Genomic DNA, 24875 nt, shown 5'->3' with positions numbered 1-24875 from the left:
ACATCTGTGGGCATTGGCTTCCAGCTGTGATGGCAGGGCAAAGAAGCCTTGGGCAGGTGGCAAGGCAGGCTGCATGACTGACCTCCCCACAGCTGCTCCCTAGTTCCACCTGAGGCACGTCCACCCCTGGGGCTCCCCTGCACAGGAGGCAGAAGGTCCATTCCCCATCTGTCTCTCAGTGAGCTGCGTGCAGCAGAGACCCACTGAGTGTCAGCCCACACAGCACATTTCCAGAAGGGTGCAGGTTAGCCTAGCAACACAGCTCCCTGTTGCTGAGGGCTGCCCTCTTCTGGCGTCTGTGTACCAAGCAAGTGTGTATGTTTCAAGTTGTGTTTATTTGAAAGGGGGATGACAAAAGTGGGGGGGTGTGGGAAGAGATTTCCACCACGGGTCCACTTCCCCGAGTGGCTGCATGCACGTGCCAATGCAGAGGCTGGACGCGAAGTGGAGCAGCCGGGAGTGGAACCGGCACTGTGATCCGAGCTGCCAGCGTTACCTGCCTCAGCCCAGTGCCTGCCCAGTGCCTGCCCAGTCCTAGGGTGTAGCCGTGCCAGCTCACGGCCCAGGCCTGGATATCCAAGGTCCAGGGTGCCCGCTGCGTGTACTGTCCGAAGAAGCCCAGTGTTGTCCAGGAAGAGTGGCCGTGGAGGACGGGGACCCCCGCATGCCCCCACCTCGTGGAGTTAGGATGGATGGTGCATGACTCGACGAGGGTAGGTGAGGACAGAAACCATGTGCCGCAATCAACACATCACGCCTCCACACGCGTGTCCATGGTCAGAGCCGCATCCCTTCACAGCACAGCCAACCATGGGCAGCTCCAGGCCCACGCAGACCCAAGGCCTGCTGCTGCCTGTCGTCCTGTCCGGCTGTACAGAGGTCAGCTAAGTTCCAGCAGATATGGTCCTGGGGCCACAGGTGTCCACACCAGTCACTTGGCCTCTGGCTGCGGGCCGTGGGTGAGTCAGGACGCCCTGCCATCCCTACACCAGGAGCTCAGCTGAGCTGGGTGGCGAGGCTTCCCACGTGTCCCTGAGGGCCGTGGGTGACCGCGGACAGCGAGCCGCGCAGGGACGCCTCTCGCGTGTCCGTCGCCCCAGGAGTCCAAGACGCGCTAGGGTAGCTTCCGGCGGAACGCGGGCCCGGCGGCTCCGGTTTCCGCCGGGCGCCGAGGGCAGGACCGACTTCCGGCAGCGCTTTCTCGGGCGGCCGGCGATGGGGAAGGTCCGGCGGCTCCGCGCCCGCGTGCACCAGGCGGCCGTGCGGCCCGCGGGGGAGGCGGCCGGGCCCGCGCCCCCCGCCCCGGAGACTGCGCTCCCGCTGGTGTCGGCGGGCGGAGCCGGGGGCAAGGTGAGCGGCCGAGGGCAGCGGGGTCTCCCCGCGTGGCTGGAGGCGCCGAGGGTCCCCGGGGTCGGCCTGGCTGGGTGGGGGGACGGCCGGGCTGGGTGGGGGGACGGCCTGGCTGGGTGTTGGGGACGGCCGGGCTGGCTGGGTGGGGGGTCGGCCTGGCTGGGTGGGGGGACGGCCTGGCTGGGTGTTGGGGACCGGCCGGGGTGGGTGGGACGGCCTGGCTGGGTGAGGGGTCGGCCGGTGGGGGGGGACCGGCCTGGCTGGGTGGGGGACCGGCCGGGGTGGGTGGGGGGTCAGCAGGGGTTAGGGACAGCCGGGGTGGGGGAGCCCACCTGGCGACCTGAGGCAGGACAGAGGGTGCTGGTGTGGCACCGGGAGGGACGCTGAGCCGGCGTCCCAGGGCCTGCTGTCCCCTCACTCAGGACTGGGCGTTTGTCCACGCTGACATCTTCGCCAAGACCAGGATAGAGCCCAGTGTGCTGGTGCAGAGCCTGGAGCTGGACCAGAGGAGCGTGGTGTCCGTGCGGAGAGGTGAGGCCCTGGGCTTGGCATGCAGGGCAGTCTAACCCGCGTTGCTCTGTTTGGGAGGCAGGGTCCCAGAAAGATCTTCTGTCCGCTGATTCACTCCCCAAGTGGCTGCAGTGGTTGGAGCTGCCCCGATCCAAAGCCAGGAGCCTCTTCTGGGTCTCCCACGCGGGTGCAGGGTCCCAAGGCTCTGGGCTGTCCTCGACTGCTTTGCCAGGCCACAAGCAGGGAACTGGATGGGAAGTGGAGCTGCCGGGATTAGAACCGGCGCCCTGCACACCGGTGTGCAGTGACGTGCAGTCGCCAGCTTCGTAGCATCCCATCAGAGTTCCGTTTCTGAGGGTCAGTTTGTAGGGGTGCCCTCCTCAGGCCTCCGTGAGCACGCAGGACTCTGGGTGTCCTCCAAGACACACACAGCACTGCCCGGCCCGTCCTCTTCCTCGTGTTAGTGATGGGGAACTAGCTGGTTGTTCTAGTTTGGGCTTGGTGTCTGACTCAACCAACCTTTTTTTTCCTTATTTTTGGGACAGAGTCCCTGCCCACGTGTTCACTGTCCACAGGCCTGCCACGGCCCGAGAAGGGCGTTGGAACTGGGGACTCAGGGATGTCTTCCCAGGTGATGGGGCCTAGCCACGGGAGCTGTCCTGGGAGCTCCTTGAGGTGCACACTCCATTGTGGAGTCCAGGGGTCCTGCTGGCACCTTAACCACCAGGCACAGCATGTACCCTGACACCCGGGCTTCCGTGTCCACCCAGGTTGGGTAGGGAGCAGCTACTCCTGGGGTGCACGGCCACCACCCCTCACACACGCAGCCCCTGGCGTGCAGGCCCACCACCCCTCACACACACAGCCCCCGGGGTGCACGCCCACCACCCCTCACACACACAGGCCCCGGGGTGCACGCCCACCACCCCTCACGGGAACCGCAACAGCCATTAGTCCTGGAAGCTGTCGGCCTGTCGGGCTGCCCCAGTCCTCCTGTCCTTGGCCTGATGCGGGGCCGTATCTCGCTTCCTCTTTGGATGCTCGACATTGAGGTGGTTGCAGGTCACGGGCTGAGTCTGTGAGAATCATAGCCCGCTTGGCCCAGAGGAGGGGTGGGTCTTCTGCCCTCACAGCACGTGCGCTGGGCTCCCGCACTCTGCTGTGGAGTGTGTGTGTGCAGGGCCTTGGGGCTCAGCCGGCCTGGACAGCAGCTATGTATCTCTGCGCTCACTGTCTGGCTCCCTGACACCTTGTCTTCCTTCCTGCCCCATTCACCTTGCTGCAGCCCCGGCCCTTGCTGCTGAAGGCTGCCCCTTCACCCCAGAACCCTGCTGGGGGGGTAGACCCACACGGGACAGGCTCACGGCTCCCCTGTTGGTGAGAAGCACCTGTGCCATGCTCTCCCCTGCACTTGGTGCCAGAGCCAGTGTGGGGAGCGCTGTGGCCCAGCAGATGGCCGCTGGATGGTGGCCGTGCCCCTCGACCTTGGGTGGCATGAGACAATTTGAGCTGCAGCTCTGGGCCCAGAAGATAAGCCTGTGACAAGCACCTGGCAGCTGTCCTGTGTCCCTGTGGGAGGGAGCGGAGAACGTGAGGCCGGCACTGCTGTCAGTGACACTTGGCTTGGGCCTGTGGCCAGGCTGGGCTGGGGTGACCCTGACTGTTCCTGGGCCTCCCGGCAGAGGGCAGCAGAACTGCGTTCTCGCATCCCACAGGCTGGAACTAGCCAGGCTGGGCTGCCTTGCGGGAGGGAGACTTGGCCACTGTGTGCACTGCACACAATTAGGGGTGGGAGGCAGGGGGCTGCCTTTAGATGGTTTGTAGAGATAGCCCTAGAGACCCCTGTCCACAGTGGGGAAGTCAGGCATGGCAGAGACCACGGGGTGTGTGCCCACTGTGTCCACGCACCCAGGGGCCTTGCAGATCTCCTGGTACAGCTGACGGCCTTGTGCTGCAGGGGGTGGGCGCCTCTGCTGAGCAGGCCGGGAGTGGAGCCCCATGCACGGCTCTGTGCTGCAGGGGGTGGGCGCCTCTGCTGAGCAGGCCGGGAGTGGAGCCCCGTGCACGGCTCTGTCTGTGCTGCAGGGGGTGGGCGCCTCTGCTGAGCAGGCCGGGAGTGGAGCCCCGTGCACGGCTGTGTCTGTGCTGCAGGGGTGGGCGCCTCTGCTGAGCAGGCCGGGAGTGGAGCCCCGTGCACGGCTGTGCCTGTGTGTGGCTTCCCCAGCGAATGCTCCTGTCGCAGCATGTCCTGCAGTGGAGAAGAGTGGTCTTAGGCCTACAAGAGTGACAAGGGCATATGCGTCCCTGAAAGGAGCTCATGTGACCCCCACGTGCTCCAGACAGCACGGGAGCTTGGCCGTCACCGGACAGGAGTCACTGCTGGACGCAGGGTCTCGAGAGTGGGCGGGGCGGAGGGTACAGGAGAGGTGCGAGCTGCCCGCTGCTCTGCTGAGCCGTGGCCACATTCTCGTGGCTCGTGGCGATTAGGGATGCCCTGGGTGCAGGCTGAGTCCCCAGTGGGTCAGCTGGACGTCCCCCTCCTTGTGCCTCCCTGGAAAGGGCAGGTAAAGCTGCAGCCCCAGCTGCGCAGGTGACACTGTGGGTGGGTGTTCTGCCTGCTGTCCACAGACACATTGTCCACTGGCCTCATTTTGCGGACATTTCCTGTTCTGTCAGAAGCAGCTGTCCCCAAAGTGCTTGCCACTGTTAGTCTAGGAGTGTCCCTTGACACACATGGTTCTGGGTGCTGCCTGCTGACCCTGCGGTCAGGCCGCAGTCTGGGGCTGGCATATGCTGACGTGCCCACCGTCCCCCGCGGGGCCCTGGCCGAGGTCCCTGTGCCCACTGTCCCCCGTGGCGCCCTGGCCGAGGTCCCCGTGCCCACCGTCCCCCGCGGGGCCCTGGCCGAGGTCCCCGTGCCCACCGTCCCCCGCGGGGCCCTGGCCGAGGTCCCCGTGCCCACCGTCCCCCGCGGCGCCCTGGCCGAGGTCCCCGTGCCCACCGTCCCCCGCGGCGCCCTGGCCGAGGTCCCCGTGCCCACCGTCCCCCGTGGCGCCCTGGCCGAGGTCCCCGTGCCCACCGTCCCCTGTGGGGCCCTGGCCGAGGTCCCCGTGCCCACTGTCCCCCATGAGGCTGATGTCTCTACTTTCCTTAGAGCTGCTGTCCGGGTGTGATATTGGGCCTGCTTTTGGGATTGTTTTCTGGAACTTTCTGCCCAGTCACTGGGGATCGGCTCTGGGGCTTCTGCCCTGGTGTCCCCAGTGAGGCTCTGGGCCAGGTGGACTCTTGGGCTATGTGGGCCTTCCTGGAATCTTTCCTTCCTGGGCATGTCTGTGTCTCTTGCTTTGGGTGCGCTCCCCGCCGGGGAAGCCTGGCAGGAGACGGGCTGAGCGTGCGGCTGCTGTTTCTGCCCCAGCGCTGTGGACGCAGTGGCTGCAGCTGTGTAAGGCTCGCCCATAGTTGTGCCGTTTGTGGCGCTGGCTGGCAGCGTCCTGCAGAGGCTGAGGGGAGCGGTCCGTGTGGTGCTGCTCAGAGGTGCCGTGGCGTCTCGGTGCTCAGGGGCAGAGGGCGCCTGCCCGGGCAGCCTGTGGGCTTCGGCGGGCTTGCCATGCAGTGGTGGTTCCTCTCTCTGCCCTGTGTGTCCATGCGGGCAGCCCAGAGCGGGTTCTGGTCTCTGCGCCTGGCGTGTCTGCTCACCAGGAGTAAGGGCGCTGCCCGGCCTGCTGAGGTCAGCATGGGACTGCATTTCCTGTGTGTGCAGCTCGCCAGGCTCCGTGTCCTGCCCGCTGCCCTGGGGGTGAGGCCGTCTCAGGGCAGCACTGTGGGGGCTCTGGCTTTCTCCGGACTCCTCTAAGGCTGAGGGTCCTCAGTGTGGAGCCACTGGGCGCCATTTACCTCGTCCAGGTGAGCTGCAGAGCGGACACTGTGCCCTGCCCCACCTGCTTGTCAAGTGATGGAGCGGGATGGCAGAGGATGGCAGCAGGGTGGGGCACTGGGGTTCAGGCCCTCCCCTCACGCCCAGCTCTGCGACCACAGGTTTGTGATGTGACAAGGGCCTGCGGGCTGGCTCCTGGGCTGTGCTGGCCGGCCCCTGGGCTGTGTGCATTGGTGCACCGGGGAGCAGTTGCTGTGCAAGTGGTGGGTGTCTCAGCTTCCCTGGGCTCTGGGTGAGGGTTGGCTGCCCTGCTGCTTAGAGTGTTTGGGGGTTTCCTTTAAAGGCGTGCAAGCAGAGGGGGGTGAGCAGATGATGGCGGAGGCTGAGGGACCCAGCTCCCTCCATTGGCGCCACTTGTACCGGCTTCCCCTCCCCTGAGGGACTGAGACCCCCCTGCCACCGCACGGTTAGCAAGGTGGGGAGAGGGTGCGAAAGGCTCATGAGGAGACTGCCTGTGCCACACACCCTGCCCTGGACAAGTGCCGTGTGAGGGTGTCTCTCGTGTCTCTAGGTGTTGTCACCCTGCCGTTTGCAGGCGCCAGGTGCCCTGTGGGAGCTTGTGGTGGCGGCACGTGCTGGCCCTGCCTGCCCTCTCCGGGCTGGGGGATGGATGTGGCCTTGTCCCTGGCAGAGGCTGCCAGCGTCCGGCCGGTGGAAAGCGCCTCCGCCTTGGTGCTGCTTGAATGAGCGGCTCAGGGCTACCTGCAGCTGTGCTGCTGGCCCACTGGCAGAAAGTGGGCGAGGGGTCTGCCGGTGCTGGCATGAGAATGAGCCAGTCATGACATTCCATGCACTGTCCCTGTCCGTTGTCCCAGTGGCAGCTTCGAGCCCTGGCCTGGCTCAGCAGTCCTGGGCAGTTGCTGCCAGCCTGGCCAGGGCTTCCTGGTGGGCTGCAGGCTGTGTGCGGGAGGAGCTAGGGGATGCCTCCCTGTGGGTTTGCCCCTCTTGTGCCTGGGGCTCTTGGGGTTCAGGCTAGAGGACTTGCTTTTGTCCTTGTGCTGTGAGCACTGGGCAGCTGCTCAGGCCGGAAGGGGGGCGCCATTGAGGCGTCCGAGCAGAGGCTGAGCTGGGCGCTAGGAGGGTGGGGTGTAGGGTCACGGCCCTCGGGCTGTGGGTAGGCTGGGCTTCACTGTAGGTCCTGGGCCATCCTGCGCTCCTTGCGCAACTGCTGGCAGGGTTGTGAGTTCTCTGGGCTGGGACAGCCCTGGCCCTGGCCTTCCGTCACCCGCCCTGGGCCCGATCCCTGGTGGGTCCATCCAGCTGTGGTAGCTGACAGAGCATGACCGTCGCTGCTGTCACGCCGTTACTCATCAGAAATGCTTGTTCCTCGTCCCCCGCAGTCCCCAGGGGTGTGGGGTGAGCATGTTGAGCTGTGTTCCGGACAGGGCTCGGGCAGCAGCCTTCCCTGAGGCTGACAAGGCCCGGGCAGTGCCCCCCCCAGCCCTCTTCCTGCTGGGCTGCAGGCCCTGCTCGGGGGAGGGGCACCTGCCTGGGGCCACGCAGTGCTGGGCCTCAGTGCCTCTCTGCTTGCGGGGCAGGGGCTAGGGCCAGCAGGACACAGGCCGTCTAGAAGCTCCTGCCCTGCACCTGGTCCGTCAGTGGCCATGGTGAATCCGGGAGAACAACAGCGGGTCCCGGGCGAGGATAGCCCTCCGTGGTTCGCCGGGCCTACTGCCAGCAGTTCCGGGCATTCCAGACCCTCTGCGTCTGACGGGAACGGCCTGTTTGCTTCCTGTTTCTCTGATGCCATGGCGATGGGCGCTGTGGAGCCCCCTGGGGCCGGGCTGGGCAGGCCCCCCGCATTGTCTTCATTCCAGTGCGGTCCAGGTTGACCCAGGGTCTGCATGGTTGGCCTTGGGGCCTTTGTCTTGAGAGAATTCTGAAGTTGCAGGCGATAGGCACCACAGTTGGCCAGAGAAAGCTGTGTCCTGCTCGTCGGTATGTGTCCAGCCCTGAAGACAGTGCCGGTCCCCTGGTTACCCTCCTGGGCTCCTTGTTGGCTCACCCCGGGGGTGTCTGTGAGGGACTGCAGCCCCTCCCGGTCCTATTGGGGCCAGGGCAGGGTCGGCCGGGGATGCTGAGCAGGCTGCTCTGACGGAGCTGCGTCCTGCTGCCAGAGCCTCAGTACTCAGGCGCCAGCCAGGACGGGTCTTTCACGTGGATGTGCCCTGGGGAGATTACGGCACTTGCCACGATGACATGCCCTCTGCTGGGGCACACTGGAGGCAGACTGGCTGGCAGCAGTGTGTGTGCCTACACGTGGATGTGCCCATGTGCACACACCTGCTCCTGGTGCGGCTCTTCTCCCCCCCCCACCCCCCGTGCCAGGCCAGCAGCAGGGGGCCTGAGGGTCACCTCTCCCCAGAGAGCAAGGATTCTGCAGCAGGGATGCCAGTGGTTTCTGGGTTTGTACAGCGTGCTCCCGGAGTGCGTGGGACCTCCCTGTTGTCCACCCCACGACTGGACGCTCTGGGTCTCTGTGTTTAAAGGCCCTGGTCCTGCTGCCCAGTTTGTCCTCCCTGTCCTCGTCGTCACGGCCTGTGAGGTCTGGGGGTGAGGCAGGAAGCTTTCTGCTGGCTCTCCGTGTCCCCTGGCTGGCTCCGTTTGAGCAGTGGCTGTCCTCACAGGCCATCACGGAGCTGCCTGAGGTGCCAGCGGGCACCCAGCTGGCCAGTGCAGGACGGCCAGCTGGGCCTGTGTCCGGTCATTTCTGCCAACACTTGGAGTGTCCTGCTAGCATGGATCAGGCTCACTGAGGTCACCGTGGAGGACGCAGCTGGTGGTCCTGGCCCCCGGGTCTGCACGTGGGCAGGTGGGTCTTTGGGCAAGGCCTGCCCCATGGCCCTGGCGTGCAGGGTCTGCAGTATGAATGTGTCTGGGCACCGTGGGGAGTGTAGGCACAGCCACAGTGCTGTGTGTTCTGTGTCCAGGTGGAAAGTCCTTAAGGGACCTTTATTGTGAGGCCCCTGGGGTGTGGGTAAGGAACCTTAGAGTGGCACCGTGGAACAAGAGGCCACTGCAGGAAATCTGGGCCCACCAAGGCTGGCAGCTTCCCTGTCCCAGAGAGAGCCCAAGGACAGTAGCTGCCTCCTGGGGTTACAGGGAAAGGACAGGGGTTGCTCCCAGGCAATGCTCTGTCCACCTGGGCACCTAAGACTGAGCTGCCGTGGTGGTCACGGCCTCTGCCCCCAGTTCCCCATGGCGGCAGCCCTCAGGCCTGTCTCTCCCTTCAATTGCCCACCCCAGGGCCTCAGCGGGGACCATACAGCATATGCAGGCACTGTGCACAGGCTAGGCCTTAGCCCTCGCAGGAGGGCACCCGACCAGAGGGGCTCCCGTGGGCTGCCGTGCTGGCGCCTGCTTGTCTGTGTGTGTCCCAGGAGGCTGGCCAGGGTTGCGGTCTCTGGCCACCCCTGTGAGCTTTGGGGGTGAGCTGTGACCATCTCCTCAGCAGCACAGGAGGCCTCCCAATGGACAGTGGGCAGACCGTGGCCATGGAGACATTGCAGTATATGGGGTGCCAGTGTCGGGTGGGCAAGGGGACACAGCTGCTGGCATGGTCTGCACCTGTCCTCACCCAGCGCTCTTTTCCCACAGGTGCCGAGGTCAAGACCATCCTACCCAAGAAGGAGAGGCTGAAGCTACGGCGCCAGCGCTGGCTGCAGAGTGAGTGTGGCCACGAGCTGGGCAGTGCAGACATGAGCTGCCAGGACAGGGGGCCACGGAGGCACGAGGCCGATGGCCAGCGTCACGGCGGCCCGCCTGTGTGAGCCGCGCAAGAGCTGTGTCCCGGGCACGCCTGCAGCGGTTTCCTCGCTGGAGGCTTTGAGACCCTCCCGTGTTGGTTCTCACGGAGGCTGTGCAGCGTTTCTGTCTCCCGCTCCCTCAGGGTCAGACGTGACTGTGGTTTCCCCGTGGCCTTGAGGAGTGTGTGCTCCCAAGAGCAGGTTGTCAGAGCAGTCTGCCGCTCCCCTCCCGTATACAAGTTGCTGTCTGGGCTGTGCCTAGAGCGGGGCGGGGAGCTGCTTGGAGCTCAGGGCTCGGCGCGGGGCCGTGGCTCTAACGCCTGGAGCTGCCTCCTGCACTGCCGGCTCTGTTGAACTCCCAGAGGGGTTCGGCCTCTCGGCTTTCCAGAAAATGACGTGGTCCCTCCGTTTTGCAGGACCCCTGTGTCTGCCGCCACCTCCCACCCTGGTACTCAGGACGGGGGAAGAGTTTGGCCTTCCATCCCAGAACTAACTGGTCCCTACCTTGCTCAGGCTTTTGGGGGCTCAGCAGCTTACGAGTGCACGTGCACACCTCCGGGTATGCTTGGTTTAGCAGGTGCAGACTCTGGGGTGGTCTGTGGCAGCCGTGGCAGCCGTGGCAGCTGTGGCCGTGTCGCGTGTCTCCCTTACACTTAGCACAGGACCTGACCGGGAAAGGGGGAGCCCGCTGCAGAGCGCACCCGGGGTCTGTGCAGCTCCTGACTGGGCCGTCTGCCCCCGTCTGCCCCGTCTGCCCCCGTCTGCCCCGTCTGCCCCCGTCTGCCCCCGTCTGCCCCCGTCTGCGCGCTCCCCTGGACCCAGGCTCCGCCACTGCTGTCTCGCACCTCTTCTCCAAGGCCGAGTTGACCTGCAGTGTGACGCAGCCTGACGTGGGCACCTGGGCTGCACAGGCTGGCCCTGTGCCCAGAGGACCCGTGGTGTGGAGGGAGCAGGGCTCTGTGGGCTGTGCGTGTGCCCACGTGTTGCTTCTGCAGTGCACGCAGGCTGCGTGTCCCGCTGGGCGGCCTGCGGGCTCTGTCCATGTTTAGCCGCTGTGGAGTGCTTCACAAGCCTGCCTGCGGCGTGTGCTAGCGTCTCCGCGGTGAGCACTGGGAATGGAACGCGGGGTCAGAGGGCAGGTGCATGTTTAGCTTTAGAAGGACGCCAGACACTTTCTGAAGTGCTTTCCCGTCTGTGCTGCTGCCAGCGGGGTGTGAGAACCGGCTGCCACTGCCGCGCCAGCACAGGGAACGCGGTTCCTGACTGTGCTGTCTGGGCGTCCCAGCGTGGCATGGACCCCTTCACTGGGTTCACCTTCACAAGGTCACGCTTTGACTACCGAGCTCGGAGAATTGTGCCTCGGAGACCGCGTCTCGGTCAGGTGTGTGTTTGGGAAGCATTTTCTCCCGAACTGTGACCTTCCTGTTCATTTTCTTCATTTTTTTGGATGACAGGGAAACCCCTGAAAAACAGCAACCACCTTTTCATTTTGTTGAAGGTTGATTCTGTGTATTTGAAAGGCAGTGTGACGGAGATGGGGAGAAGGACATCTGCCTGCTGTGTCCCTCCCCCGAGGCCGGGGCTGGGCCTGGCGGGGCAGCGTGGCAGCCAGCGACCACTGCACAGCCTTTCCCCACTGCCACAGCCGAGGTCTCGGGAGTGGAATTTTGAGAAATCTTTAAGTGTGTGTGTATCCTGTTGTCTAGTCCTGAATCATAAAAGCATTTTGCTAAACGTATTTTTCTCCTGAAAACTCGGCTGTTGCAGCATTTCTCATGCTGGATTACTGTTTGTGGTCAGAATTAGTGTGACGCTCCTGTGGTGTTTCCTCGTGTTCAGATGCAAGGCAGAGCAGTAGCAGCAGGCTGGGCCAGGTGGGAGTTCCTCTGCCTGCTGGTTCACTCTCCATGTAGCCACGGCAGCCAGGTGCCAGGGGCTCTGCCAGGCATGCCGGGTACGGGCAAGTGCCCTAGTGCTTGAGGCATTACCAGCTTCCTCCCAGAAGTGCCTCTGCAGGAAGCTGGGCGGGGAGCAGAGCTCAGCTTGAGCCAGTGCTGCAGCGTGGGAGACGGGCGTGCTGGGTGGTGACCTCACTGCCCTGCCGTGTGCCCACCCCAACCTTGGATGGGAGACGGGCATGCTGGGTGGTGACCTTGCTGCCCTGCCGTGTGCCCACCCCAACCTTGGATGGGAGACGGGCATGCTGGGTGGTGACCTTGCTGCCCTGCCGTGTGCCCGCCCCCACCTGGGTGGACCCCTTGTTGAAGTGCTGCGTCGCCTTGGTCATGTTCTTGCAGGCTCTGTCGGGTTCCAGAAGGGCCTGTTTTCTGTGTGTGGAACGTTCCCGGCAAGCACCTGTGCTGTGACCGGCCTGCTGTTCCTTGGACACGCGTTTCCTCTCCTGCGCTGGCCCTCTCCTGGAGGCCTCCCCAGCCACCTGCTTCGGCTGACCGCTTTCTGCTCGCTGGCGAAGGTGAAGGTGGCCGCGCCACGTCAGCCTGACTCCCCTCACATGCAGCGCCGAAGCCTGGGGAAGGCTCCTTCCAGGCAGAGTTCCAGAGAGGAGAGCCAGAGAGGTCTTCCGTCTGCTGGTTCACTCCCCAGTGGGCGCGGCAGTCAGGGTGGTCCTGAGCCAGTGGGAGCGGGGCCCAGGCACGTGGACCGTCCGGTGCTGTTTTCCCAGACGCGTTAGCAGAGCCGGGTGGGAAGTGGCCGTCGGAGGCTGCAGCCTGCTCCCTCGGCCACAGTGCCAGCTCCCACTGCGTGTGCCCACCTGTGTCACCCAGAATTCTCTTCATACCCAGGAAGCTTGCTCTTGTAAGGTATTTACTGTTCCTGTAGGACTTTTTTTTTGAAATTGTCATTACACATTTCGTCTTTAAGAAGTGGCTTCCCAGTTGCTGTTGAGATTCCTGTTAGGGGGCTGGCAGTGTGACACAGTGCTCTAAGCGCCCCCTGAATGCTGGCATCCCTAACGAGTGCCCGCTGCTCCACTTCCGGCCCTGCTCACTGTCAGTGCACCTGGGAAAGCAGCCGACGCAGCCCGAGTAACTGGGCCCTGCCATGCGTGGGGCCCCCAGGCCTCTGGCGCTGTGTCCTTGTGTGACGTCACACATGCCTGACGTCTCCTCGTCTTCCTTGAAGGACTGCCCTCCGTCTGGCTTCATTGTCGTTTCTATAGTGAGTGGGTCATGAATTTTCTGGATCCCTCCATGGTGACTGCTCGGCCACGGCCTGGACCCCAGGGCCTGTCTGTAGTGTGGGCGTCCTGGGCCACCATGGGTCACCTGCTGTATCCCTCCATAGTGACTGCTTGGCCGTGGCCTGGACTGCAGGGCCTGTCTGGTGCGGGCGTCCTGGGCTGTCGTGGGTCACCTGCTGGGCCCTTCCGTGGTGACTGCTGTGGGTCACCTGCTGGGCCCTCTGGGCTGCCATTTGCTGGTGCTTTGGCTTTTATGCCTCCACCTGCCGGCCTGGGGCCCCAGCACCGTCACTTTATAAACCCTGGTAGGAAGAGGCCTTTCTGTGCAGTCCTGGGCCTGACTGGGGGGCCTCCCCGGCTCCTCATGCCTGACTGGGGGGGCCTCCCCGGCTCCTCAGGCCTGACTGGGGGGGCCTCCCCGGCTCCTCAGGCCTGACTCAGGGTGGGCCTCCCCAGCTCCTCAACGGGCTTGCCCAGTGGGATTGGCCTGGGCTTGCCTTCGGAGCTCCTGGAGCAGTGTCTGCCCTGGGTCTTGTGGTTTGGATGTGCCTGTGTCTCACGGTCCAGTAGTGAGGGCTAGGACCGTGCCCGCTGCCTCCCTGGAGGACGGATGGCCTTCCCTGGGCCCCCGTCAGCAGTGTGAACTGTGCTGTGGAGCACAGCATCTGAAGTCCTGCGTTGAACAGCCACCGTGCCCCACGCTGCCACCCCCTCCCCAGGTGGGGACCCACTTTGTCCCCGAGGCTTGGTCCGGGGCCCGGTGTCTGACTGAAGCCCGCTTATGTCTCCAACCCCATGCCTGCCTCAGAAATTGAAGCCATCAAGCTGGCCGAGCAAAAGCGCCGTGAGGAGCAGAAGCGCCGGGCCACTGTGGTGGTGGGGGACCTGCACCCGCTGAGGGATGCCTTGCCCACGCTGCAGGAGCTGGAAGCCAGCGGCCGGCCACGCGCCAGAGGGTAAGTGCCCGAGACAGGCTGTCCCCAGGCCACGTGTCCATGGGGAGGGAGGTGGGGGAGATGGGGCCCGTGCCTCAGGCGTGCTGGACGCAGGTGCTTGTGCCCTTGGAGGTACCCTGAGGTCAGCAGGTGTTAGCAGCACTGAGCCCGCTGCCCTGAGGGGCCAGTCCTGTTGTACACACTCCCTCCCCACCTGCTCCTCCTTGGATAGGGCAGGCTCTGACAGCTCCCATGGCTACCCTTCCCCTGATATGTGCCCTGGGAGACTCCCAGGCTCCCACACACACCCTGTGCACCTCAGGGTCCCCCCACAGCTCAGGGCACCTTATGCACCCACAGGCTCTCCCCAGGCTCCCCCAGGTGTCCCATGCACTCCGGTGCTCCCCCCACATGTCCCAGGGCTCGCCCAGGCTCTCTCCACACTCCCTGTGTGATCCCAGACTCCTCCACATCTCCATGCACCCCCAGTTTCCCCATGCACCGGCAGGCTCTCCCCACATGCCCCCATGCACTCCCCTCATGTGCCCCAGAGCACCCCAAGCTCTCCCCCATGCACCCCGTGCCCCCAGGCGCCCCCACGCTCCTGCACCCTGTGGCTGCAGTGTCCTCGTCTCCCCGCTGGCCTGGTGAGCCGTGTGAGGGCCTGGCACCTGTAGTCACTGAGATGTCAAAGCCAGCCCGTCCAGGGGGCACCTGGCCCTTCAGGGAGAGGGACAGACTCCCTGCTTGCTGCCCTCCCAGCTGCTTCCTTTGGCATCTGTTTCTGCCACCTCTCGTTTTGCCTTACAACAAGTCTTTTCCTACTGAATTCTGTGGAGAAAGCAGGGGTTGTGGGCAGGGTCGCCCAGGCAGGAGGCCCCGGCGGCTCGGTGGGACGGAAGCGCCCCGGGCGGATGCCGACGAGCCGGCCCTGCAGATTCCATTCCTGGGTCCCGAGCAAAAATGTGCCCCGGTCAGGGGTCTTTTCTCCGTTTGAGTTTTCTCATCTGAAAAATGTGCCGGGGCCTGTGACGGGAGAGGCTGCGTGAACAGAATTGTCTGGCTTCAGGAGGGACGTGCAGGGCTGGGCGCTGCCTCCCTGGCCGCTGGGATCTTCCCACGGGAATTGGAGCTCCCTCCTGCAGGAGCCGCATACCTCCCTCCTTGCTGGAGCAGGCAGCTCCCCAACACACCCCTTTGCCTGGGATCCCCTCAGCAGATACCACTCATGCACTCCACCCTTGCGTCCCCCAAGGTCCCCTAGGCGGGCCAGGTGTGCAACTCCCCTGTCCCTGGTGGCCGGGCGGCTGGCAGGAGGCTGCTCACCGTGTGACAGGAACATGTCTGCTGTGTCTCCTGGGGAGAGGTGCGAGGAAGCCCCGGCCCAGCGGCCATTTCCAGGGTGACCTCTGGGGCCCTGGGCTGCTAACCCCTCGGCGCCCCACTGGGTGGCGTCTGTGGGTGCTCCGCTCAGTGCTCTCTGGGGGAGAAGGAGCCACACGCAGCCCCACTGACGGGGGAGGGGAACGCCACGTGGCATCCGCAGAACCCGGTAAGTCCCCGTGTGTGTCAGTCTGTTCATGCCCGTGGCCTCGTGGGTATTGCTCGTCCCTCGCTTGTGTGCCAATCGTTAATCTACGCCCGTGGCCCCGTGGGTATCTCTCCCACCATGGGCTGGGAGCCAGCCTCCTCCATCTTGTTGCTGGAGTGGCCATGGCGCTGGCCACGGGGCGCTCTGCCCGTTGGCTCCCGGTCCCTTTCCCACGCCCGTCGCCACGTGTGTGTAGTTGTCTGAGCCCCGTCACTCTGCCCCAGCCTAGCCCATCCCACGCGGGATCCTCGTCAGGGTATGATGGCTGCGAGGACGTGGGGCGACCTGCCGCCAGCCAGGCAGTGCTCTCGGTGTGTCCAGGTGCCGCCCACCCGGATCTGCCCCGTAGCAGTCAGCCCGCTGCCAGGCTGTGGCTGAGGCCTCTGGGAGGCCATCATGTTGCCCCTCCTCTGCTTCTGGGGACCGGCCCTGTGTGGTGTGGGACCCACGCAGCCTCGGGGCCGACTGCTGAGGGAGCGTAGCTGAGGTGTGGCTGCCTTCGTGTTGGCTCCTTGTTAAAATACCCGTATGTATTTGGAAGGCAGAGACAGACTCAGAGATGTAGCCCATGTACTGATTGACAGAGGCACATTGCAGCCAGGGCCAGGCAGGGCCTTCTGGTCCTGGCCTCCCGCATGGGCAGCCAGGCTCCGTGACATGGAGGGGCAGGTGTCCGGTCCCTGCTTGAGGTGTGGGTGGTGCCAGCAGGAAGTCTGCTCCCGGGAGGTGCACCCGTATAGAGCTATGACCGAGCCAGGCTCCAAGACATGGGGGGCAGGCGTCTGGCTCCTGCTTGAGCTGTGGGTGTTGCCAGCAGGAAGTCTGGGTCTTTGAAGGAACAGCCTAGAGCCTGCAGCTTGGACACCGGTTGTGGGACATGGAGGTCCCCCATGTCTAAAGGGCAGTACGAGTAAAAGGCTGCAGCTGGGAGAGGAGGCCGAGTGGGCCTGAGAATGGGGTGGTTTGCTGCACTTTCTGACTCTCCTCGCCATGGGCTCTGGCTCACTGTCCAGGCCTGAGGGTAGGGCTACCTGGCCTGGGCCCTGCCACAGTAGAGAGAGAGCCTGCCGGGCTGACCTCTGGGCCCAGAGCTCGCCATGTCCTGGGCAGATGGGCTCTCTGACGTGCCTGCGGGCAGGCCCAGCTGCTGTGCGGGAGAGTCCAGGAAGCAGGGAGCAGTGACCATTGTCAGGGATCCACCATGATGTAGCGTGATGGCTGGGGGCAGGGCACAGCCCATCCTGCCAAATAGCCCTGCACTGGCTCCTGGCTCAGCTGTCGCCACAGCGTGAGACAGCATGGATGGTTGCGGGTGGTCAGGACCTGTCTGTTAAAATAGAGGTGGGCCGTGTGAGCTGGTCTGGACACGGCTGTCCAAGTCACGTGGGGCGTGGGCAGCTCTGGAGAGGGTGGTCAGCCGAGCGGCGCGGGACTCGTGTGCCGTGGAGCAGGGCTGTGTATGCTGACAGGCCTGTGTGTGTCCACAGCAGGCAGAGCAGGAAGCCCCGGCCAGCCGAGCTCAGCCGGATGAATGCGGCCCAGAGGCAGCAGCTCCTGTGAGTAGTCGCCCCTCCTCCCCCGGGTGCCGCACCTGCCCACTGTGTGACATCACACACCAGAGCCGCGAGCCAGGAGCCTCTTCCAGGTCTCGTGGGAGCTTGAGGCCATCAGCAGGAAGCTGATTGGAAATGGAGCAGCCAGGGCTCAAACCTGCACCTGTGGGGATGCCACCTGTGGGGATGCCACCTGTGGGGATGCCTGTGCCGCAGCTCTGCCCTCAGCCATGCTTCCCGGCTCTGCTGGCTGCGCCAGCCGGCGCGGCCCGCTCTCCCACAGGGCATCTGCTCTGACTGAATTCTGTTATTGTTGAAGATTGATTTATTTTTACCTGAAAGAGAGGGGGAGACAGAGGATAGATCTTCCACCTGTTGGTTCACTCCCCAGATTACCACAACAGCCGGAGCTGAGTGATCTGAAGTCAGGAGCCAGGAGCTTCTTCCGGGTCTCCCATGTGGGTGCAGGGTCCCAAGGCTCTGGGCCGTCCTCCACTGCTTTCCCAGGCCACAAACAGGGAGCTGGAAGGGAAGTGGAGCTGCCGGGACCTGAACTGGCACCAGTTCTGCAGGTGGAGGGTTAGCATGCTGTACCACAGCACTGGCCCCACTTGTTCGCATCTTTACCGCCCATTTGCTCGCTGGGCTCCTTGGGGCTGAGTTGGCGTTGTCTTTCAGCTTTGGACCTTTGCTCAGCCTGTGTCTGGGTTTTGTGTCCCTGAGCCAGGGATGGCGCTCTGCGTGGTGCACTGCAGGGACGGGGTAGCCCTCCTGCCTCGAGCCTGTGTGTGGCCTGAGCATGCAGCCCCAGCTGACTGACCCTGTTCCTCCCTTGGCCTCCAGGCTGCACTGGTCTGACTGCCATGCTGCCACTTACACGTGGGCACTTGGCAAGTTCCGCCACCCCAGGGCTCATGAACTGCATCGTGGCTGGGCTGTGGGCCTGTGCCGGCCGTGGGTCGAGCAGTACCAGCTACCCCGTGGCACCTGGCCTGCCGCGAGCCGCCCCTGTTGGCAGCCTCCCACTCACAGCCTGTGTGGGTCTATTTCAGTCTCGCTCGGGTGGGGAGGGGGTTATGTAAGGCCGCGGTCTGCAGGCACACGGGCCGCCTTCCTCCTCCCAGCCTCCACGGGGTGAGCGCACTGAGCCCCAGGCCGAATGCAGGGCAGCCTTAGGCCTCTGCTGTCCACTACCGTGATGGATCATCCCTGGGGCCGCTGTAGGGGCTGGGTGGGAGCTAGGGTTGCTGGAGCCCTGTCCCCGGCCCCCTCAGCTAAGGGCTGATCGTCCTGCCCTTCCTGACCCTGGTCCCCACTCTTGTAGCGAGGAAGAACAGAGCCGGTTCCGGGAGCTGCTGGCCAGCCCAGCCTACAGAGCCAGCCCCCTGCTTGCCATCGGGCAGCAGCTGGCCCAACAGCTGCATGTGGAGAACGGTGGCCAGCTGTGACCTGTGTGGCCAGTGTGGTGGCGGCTCTGCAGGACACACACAGCTGCCCACACTTGGAGAGGAAGTGCACGCTGACACGTGTTCTCACGCACACGTCCTGGGAACAGTGACACGCAGACACGCCGAGGTCCTGGGAGGATGGATGGGCGCGTGCACACGGACACGCACGCACCCCGTGGCCTGGCTGCTCCAGCCCATCCTCGGCTGCCTGGGGCAGCACCGATCTGCATTCACCATGGAAGTCTTGTCATCTGGGACACAGTTCCTGCCGCGTCGGCAGAAACCACTGGTGAGGCTGTTGGCACTGAGCCCACGACTGCAGTGAAGAGACGGGTGTGGCCGTGGGGTGCCTGAACTGTCCCCAGCCCACAGGCAGGCAGGCGTCCCAGCCACCCAGAGTCCTCGTGCGTCCATGCTCAGCCTCTCCTGGAGCTGCCCCAGGGCAGAGGTCAGCATTGTGGCTGCTGCCGTCCTCGGCTGCCGAGCCGCATCCTGTTCTGAGGGCCACCTCGGTGGGACTGGCCCATGCCCACTGCTCGTGATGCCTGGGGCCTGAGCCTGGGCCTCGCTCGGGTCCTTTGTGCAGGGATGGCGACCAGGAAGTGAATACATCAGGGGACATTTCAGCAGTTGCTGGGCAGGGTCTGCACTGAACAGTGTGCTCCCCCAGGTGTCCACTCCCAGCAGGGCGGTGCTGAGCGCGTGGCCTGCCCAGGCGGTGGGCACATGGGGTCCCGGGACTGCGGCGTGCCTTTTCTAATAAGAGATTATCCTCAGACACGCTGTCTTGCTTGCTCGTTGCCTGCCTTGAAGGGGCCTGGTGCTGGCAGGGCCCAGGGACACCTCCACTGCTGGAAGAGGATGTGGGCTCTGAGACTGGGGCATACTCCCTGGCTGGACATGGGGCTCCCAAGGCAGAGCCTGTCTGCTGGGCAGGGCAGAGGGTGCCTCCGCTTGCTGCGGCCCTGGGGCTCCTCTGGTGCCTGGCTCAGGTCCCACATCCAGGTTGTGTTTCCTGAGGAGCCTGGTGACCATGAGGTTAGGGAGGTGGCCATTCCCCCGCACGCCAGGCCCCAGGCTGCGTTCGCGTCCTCCAGGGCTCAGCTCCTGCCTGGCTCTGCCTGTCCTCTGCTCTTGGTACATGGGCATGCTGGTCCCCAGTCCCAGATGGCACCCCTCCCTGCCCACGCGGCCGTGTCCTCAAGAGCAGGGGACATATCCTACACCCCGGCCTGTGTAGTGTGCAGCCTGACCTGCAGGTGCCACCAACCCCCGGGAGGAGACTGGTGGTCGTGGCACCTGCTGTGCCACCATGAGGTTGGGAACTCCTGGGGCCAGTCCTGCACATCAGCTGGACTTGCTGCAGCCCTGGGGCTCCTCTGGTGCCTGGCTCAGGTCCCACACCCAGGTTGCGTTTCCTGAGGAGCCTGGTGGCCATGAGGTTAGGGAGGTGGCCTTGGGTACCGATGCTTTTAGGACCAGGCCCGCTCCTCAGTGTGGGTGTGCAGGCGGAGTAGGGGCCGGGAGGAAAGCCCCTTGGGGCTCACGGCACAGAGCAAGCATGTGTTGGGTCCCCACATCTCTCCTGTCCCCCAGTCAGGGTCTGACCCCCTACCCCCAGACTGGCTCTTCCTGCAGCACCTTGTGCACACAGCTCCTGGGTGCCCGTGCCCATGGGTCCTCCAAGCACTGCTGCTTTGGCAGCGCCTGAAGCACAGGGGTGAGGCAGTTGGTGACTTCACCGGCAGGGAGGCAGGCAGCTCGCGGAGTCCTCCCATGTCGCCATCTTCCCTGCTGCCTGGGACTGCCTGGGGATGGGCAGGACCCAGCACCCAGTTGCTCTGGCTGCCAGGTGTGTCATGGGAAGCACCAGGGGTCTGATGGCACCTGGACATGCGTGTGGCTCTCCACTCAGCCCAGGCCTGAGCGTCCCCAGCTCTGGGTGCCATGAACTGTCCTGAGAGGAGGACCCCACAGCCAGGCAAGGGAGCACAGTGTGGACACAGCTCCCAGGCCTCTACTTGGCCGAGCAGCTGCACCCGCAGGGCTCTGTTCCGCTTGGAAGCTGCCTGTTGTACAAACAGTAGGCGTGTTGCTTCTGGAATGTTCCTTACACAGTGATAACATCGAGCAAAATGCTGGGAATTGCTGGCCACGGCCCTGCGGCAGGGAACAAGTCCCTCCTTGCTTCCGACGAGTTCCCAGCCGCCGCCTGTGTGTGACCAGGGTTTTCCAAGGGCCCAGCTATCGGCCAGTGCTTCCTGGCTGCTGGGCACCCCACAGGCGACAGCCAGGCCTGTCCCCATCCCCGCTGAGGTGCATGTGGGCCGGCCCACACCCTGCCTGCCCCTTCCATACTCTGCCGAGACGGTCACGTCACCGCGTCGTTCCAGCCCATTCTTGTCACTGGCTCATGGTCAAGTCTTCCTGAAGATAAGGAGCCCTTATTTTAAAGTTTTGGCAGGATGTTCCTCCGAGGAGCGTGGCGGCGTCTGTGCTGCTGGGTCCCCGTTCTGCCTGCGACATCTGCGATGGGGGTGCCAGGGTCTTCTGGCCCCCAAAGGTGGCACACCCCACTCCCCCACCAAGCCCCTTCCTCTCCGACCCAGTGCCTGTGGGTAAGAGCTTGGGGTTTGCGGAGCTGTGGGCTCGGCTGCTCTGCACTGGGGCTGCTCGCAGGCCCCCTGCCCTGGGAGGGCATGCACCCTCAGCCCGGGAGAAGGCAGGGCCAACGCACATGGCGGCCCTTGGGGCCGTGTGTGCACAGAAGTGAGCACACATTGCAGTCCCGCACATCCTACATGTGTCTCATCTCACACTTTGCCACACAAGTGCGTGTGCAGGGCGGTGCTGTGGTGTTTGCAGCATCCAGTGTGCGCACCAGTGCGAGTCCCGGCTGATGCACCTGGGAGAGCAGTGGAGGACGGCCCAAGTGCCCTGGCCCTCCTGGGAGACCTGGGGAAAGGTCCTGGTGACTGGCTTCAGGTCAGCTCGGCTCCAACACAAACCTGGTCACGTACATCTCGCCAGACAGACTTCACAGCACACAGCATGCCTCACACACACTTGCCCGCAGAAGTCTCACCTCGCACACACCTCACCTTAAACCTCAACACCTCCCCTCACCCCACGTGCACTCTGCTCTCCCGACACATACTTCACACCCCTGCCATTTCTTCCAAGAGAGGCTGCCATGCAGTAACCCTCCACCTGGGCCTCCCCTCCCACGGGTGAGCACATGAAGTCCTGCAGGGGCCGAGGGGGCCTTCCAGGGGCCGGGCTGGGCTGGAGTGTTTGTCCTGTTCCTCCTACTTTGGGATGGCCTGAGGCCTCCAGCTCCTGTGGTTATGTCAGCACAACCTCTGCCTGGGTGGGGTCTGCATGGGTGCTGTTGGGCTGGGGAGCGTGGCCCAGGCCAGTCTGATGCCTGGCCAGCCCTGTAGGACCCAGTGTGGCCCCTGCAAAGTCCCTTCTGCCTTGCCCGGCCTCCAGTGCCATCTGTGTGTTCCAACAATGGTTCTGGATGCTGCAGAGAGGGCTGTGGCCCACAGCCGGAAGCTGGCCTGGTGGGCAGGCAGCACCGTCGCAAGCAAACTCAACCTGGTATCTTGGCCTGAGGAGGGAAGGCCAGTCACAGGGTGGGCCTGGGTCGTGAGACGCACAGCTCTGTCCTGAGGTAACTACTGTACGGCAGCAGGTGGACAAGTCAGACTCCTGAGCTGCTAGTCAGACAGTGGGTGCTGCCATGTAGAGGGTGCCATGGGCAGTGAGTGGGGAGAAGTACCAGAGGGGAGGTGTGCCTGAGAGCCAGGGCAGCGGGGAGCAGGGGCTGCCGACAGCCCCGCTGGCCTTGCTGGGAAGACGCTGCCCAGGCCAGTGTCCAAAGCCAAACCGCTCTTGGAGGCAGCTTAACGCCTCAAGTATTTTTATTATAAACAAGCAAGGATGAAAACTAGCCAGGCTGAGCCAGGCTCCCAATGCCGCGGAGAGTGGCAGGAGGAGCAGAAGCCAGGCAGGAAGGTGTGAGCGCCGGCCGGCGGGACCGTCCAGGCTGCAACGGTCAGGCACACTGGCCGACGCTGGCTGGGACTGTCGGTCACTCACACCCCTCTGGTGTGGGCTGCTCATCCCCCAGCGCCAGCATCTGCTGCCAAGCGCTCAGTGAACGCCTGACAGCTCTCCTGCTCCGGGCATTTCCCTCAGCAGTGCCATCAGGTCACGTGTGTCGTCACTGTGTTCCAGCTTGGGCTCCGGTTCCAGTGCTATGAGTGGCTGGTTCTCACGGTGACACCTGTGTCCCACATTGTCAGGGTCCCTCTCTGCTGCTGACCCCGATTCCCCACTGACACGCACCCCAGCTGGCTGCTGGGGACAGCTCAGCTTGGGTTTCTGCCACCGACATGGCCCCACCCCAGCCGGCGTGGGCTGTCGGGCTGAGCCTCATTCCCACCCCTGTCTCAGATAAATTGCAAAGAAGAGAATTGAAGCTTCTCTTCCCCCACCCCGCCTGGTCCACCAGCACCTGTGACAGTCCGGTGCACAGAGCAGGGCACCTCTGGGAGAGTGGCTCCCAGGGGACTGGGGCTGCTGGGGGTCTCCGAGGCCCAGGGACAGCTGGCACCGTGAGTGACAATGCATAGCCTAGCCCTGTGTAGGGCTGGCCGCGGCCAGAGGCCAGGAGCCGGCACCCTGGAGCACCCTAACAGGCCATGCTGGGTCCGGGAACCCCACTCCTTGATGTTGTCCAGGGATCTTGAGACCCCCCTAGGAACACCCCAGTCTCCCACCATGGCCCCTTCTATTAGCCCACCAAAGCCCAGCAGGACTGGGAGCCATAGCCTGTCACAGCAGGAACCCTGCTGCTGGGCCACCCTGAAGTCCACGGGTCTGTCCCTCCCTTCTCTAACCTCAGTGCGCCTCCCCACCTCCTCACCGACCCAGCCAGGAGTGTCAGCCCACACAGTAGACATGGGTGGCTGTCTCAGCCCCTGCTAGGCCACAGTCCCCTCCCCCGTCCCACCCTTGGGTGCCACAGCTGCCTGCATCATTGGTGAGGACCTGTCACCAAGGGGAGTCATTGTGGTGGGTGCAGTATCACGGCCAGGAAGTGCCGGGCCGGGGTCCTTGGGCCTGTGAGATGGCCCAGCCCCCAACCTTGCCTGCAGAGCTGAGCCGGGCACCATGTGGGAGCACGAGCAGGGCCTGCAGCCTCTCGAACTTGACTTCCCGGCCCAGGCGTCCCTTGGCCTGGGAGGGGGCTGGACGCAGGTGAGGAAGCCATGCATGGCTACACTCCCAGATGGAACTTTCTTTCTGCCCGTCCCAGCGCAGGGCGCAGCTGGGGAGACCTCGGCCTGCGGCCTCCCAGTGGGGCCCCCAGGCGCCTGGGGCCCCAGAACCTGATTGATCAAATGGGGTCTCCAGGAGCTACACAGCAAACAGCTGGTGAGGGAGGCTGCCCGCAGGAGGTGCTGACAGTGGGGGGGCCAGGGCCGAGGCCCTGCAGCCCCCAGGCACTGCCATTTGCGGACCATGGACCAGACCAGTACAGGAGTCCGAGCTACAGGCCTGGCTGGCCCTGGGGGTGGCCAGACCCAGCTAGGATGCTGTGGGCTGAGCCAGGCCTCCAGGGACCCAGAACCAGGTGTCCAGAGGGGGGCCCTGCCTCCCTCCAGCACCCCAAGACCAGACTGGGGTGGAGGGAGCAGCTGCCCGCCTAAGCTGGTTGGGACGCCCGTGGGACACGAACAGCTCTGTGTGTCAAACTTGAGCACGGAGGGGGTGGGGGAAGGGGTGAGCGCGGTAGGTCAATTGGCTTATCCTCTGTCTGCAGGGCCAGCATCCCATCTGGGCACCGGTTCGTGACCCAGCTGCTCCACTTCCCATCCAGCTTTCATTTGTAGCCTGAGAAAGCAGTCTAGGACAGCCCACATTTGGGGACCCAGAAAAAGCTTCTGGCTCCTGGCTTCAGATCAGCCCAGTTCTGGTTGTCTCAGCCACTTGGGGAGGGAAGCAGTGGTGGACTTTCTTGCTCTGTCTCTGTAAATCTGCCTTTCCAGTAAGAAATAAATAGATCTCTAAAAAAGCGAATCCTGAGCTGGGAGGGTGGACTGTCGAGCACGCCTGTCCTGGGCCGTGGCTGCTCCATCCCAGGGAGCAGGGGGCATCCCTACAGGATGAGGACAGGGCTGGGCGGGACCTGCCTTGACGGAGTCGCTGGAGGTGCGTGCTGAGGGAAGAAGCGGGGTGCCAGGGAAGGGCTGGGGGGACAGCTCATGTTCTTCCTGCACTTGCCACCCAGGGATGAGGTTGGGCATGTGGGGGCTGCACGGACACTGGGCCCCACGCCCCATGTGGTTATGCTGTGTGTGTGGGGGGGTAACAGAGAGAGGAGACCCTAGATCTGAGTCCCAGGCTCCACCGCCAGCCCTCTGGCTCCCTGTCCCTCCCTCCCAGCTGCCCTGGCACTCCTGGTCTCCACACTCGCATCTGCCCTGGCCGAGGCACTGCTGGACAGATGCAGAGTCACTTCCGGGCAGAGCCGTGGGCCCTGGGCACCCCGTGCTACTGCAGGCTGGGAGGGATGGCCACCTGTGGACAGCTGGC

General features: G+C 64.3%; 2 protein-coding genes across 3 annotated transcripts in view; one reads left to right on the top strand and one right to left on the bottom strand.

Moving 5' to 3' along the window:
- Positions 1 to 24875, bottom strand: part of PTTG1IP (PTTG1 interacting protein) — a 118978-nt gene that overhangs the window by 43146 nt on the left and 50957 nt on the right. The gene's annotated exons all lie outside the window — the stretch shown is intronic.
- SLX9 (SLX9 ribosome biogenesis factor) lies at positions 1166 to 18364 on the top strand. 2 transcript variants are annotated; one of them, XM_058661557.1, is made up of 6 exons: positions 1166 to 1350; positions 1773 to 1881; positions 9392 to 9460; positions 13551 to 13698; positions 16759 to 16824; positions 18146 to 18364. In XM_058661557.1, exons 1-6 carry the CDS (start codon positions 1216 to 1218, stop codon positions 18267 to 18269), a joined length of 651 nt encoding a protein of 216 aa, XP_058517540.1. In that variant the 5' UTR covers positions 1166 to 1215; the 3' UTR covers positions 18270 to 18364. The 2 variants fall into 2 exon arrangements, with proteins under 2 accessions (XP_058517540.1, XP_058517539.1); XM_058661556.1 differs by having other exon boundaries at positions 1170 to 1350; positions 16756 to 16824.

This window comes from Ochotona princeps, chromosome 3 (assembly GCF_030435755.1).
Source record: "Ochotona princeps isolate mOchPri1 chromosome 3, mOchPri1.hap1, whole genome shotgun sequence".
Lineage (NCBI taxonomy): Eukaryota > Metazoa > Chordata > Mammalia > Lagomorpha > Ochotonidae > Ochotona > Ochotona princeps.
Note: the sequence above shows the minus strand (reverse complement) of the source record. Positions and strands in the feature narration are given on the sequence as shown.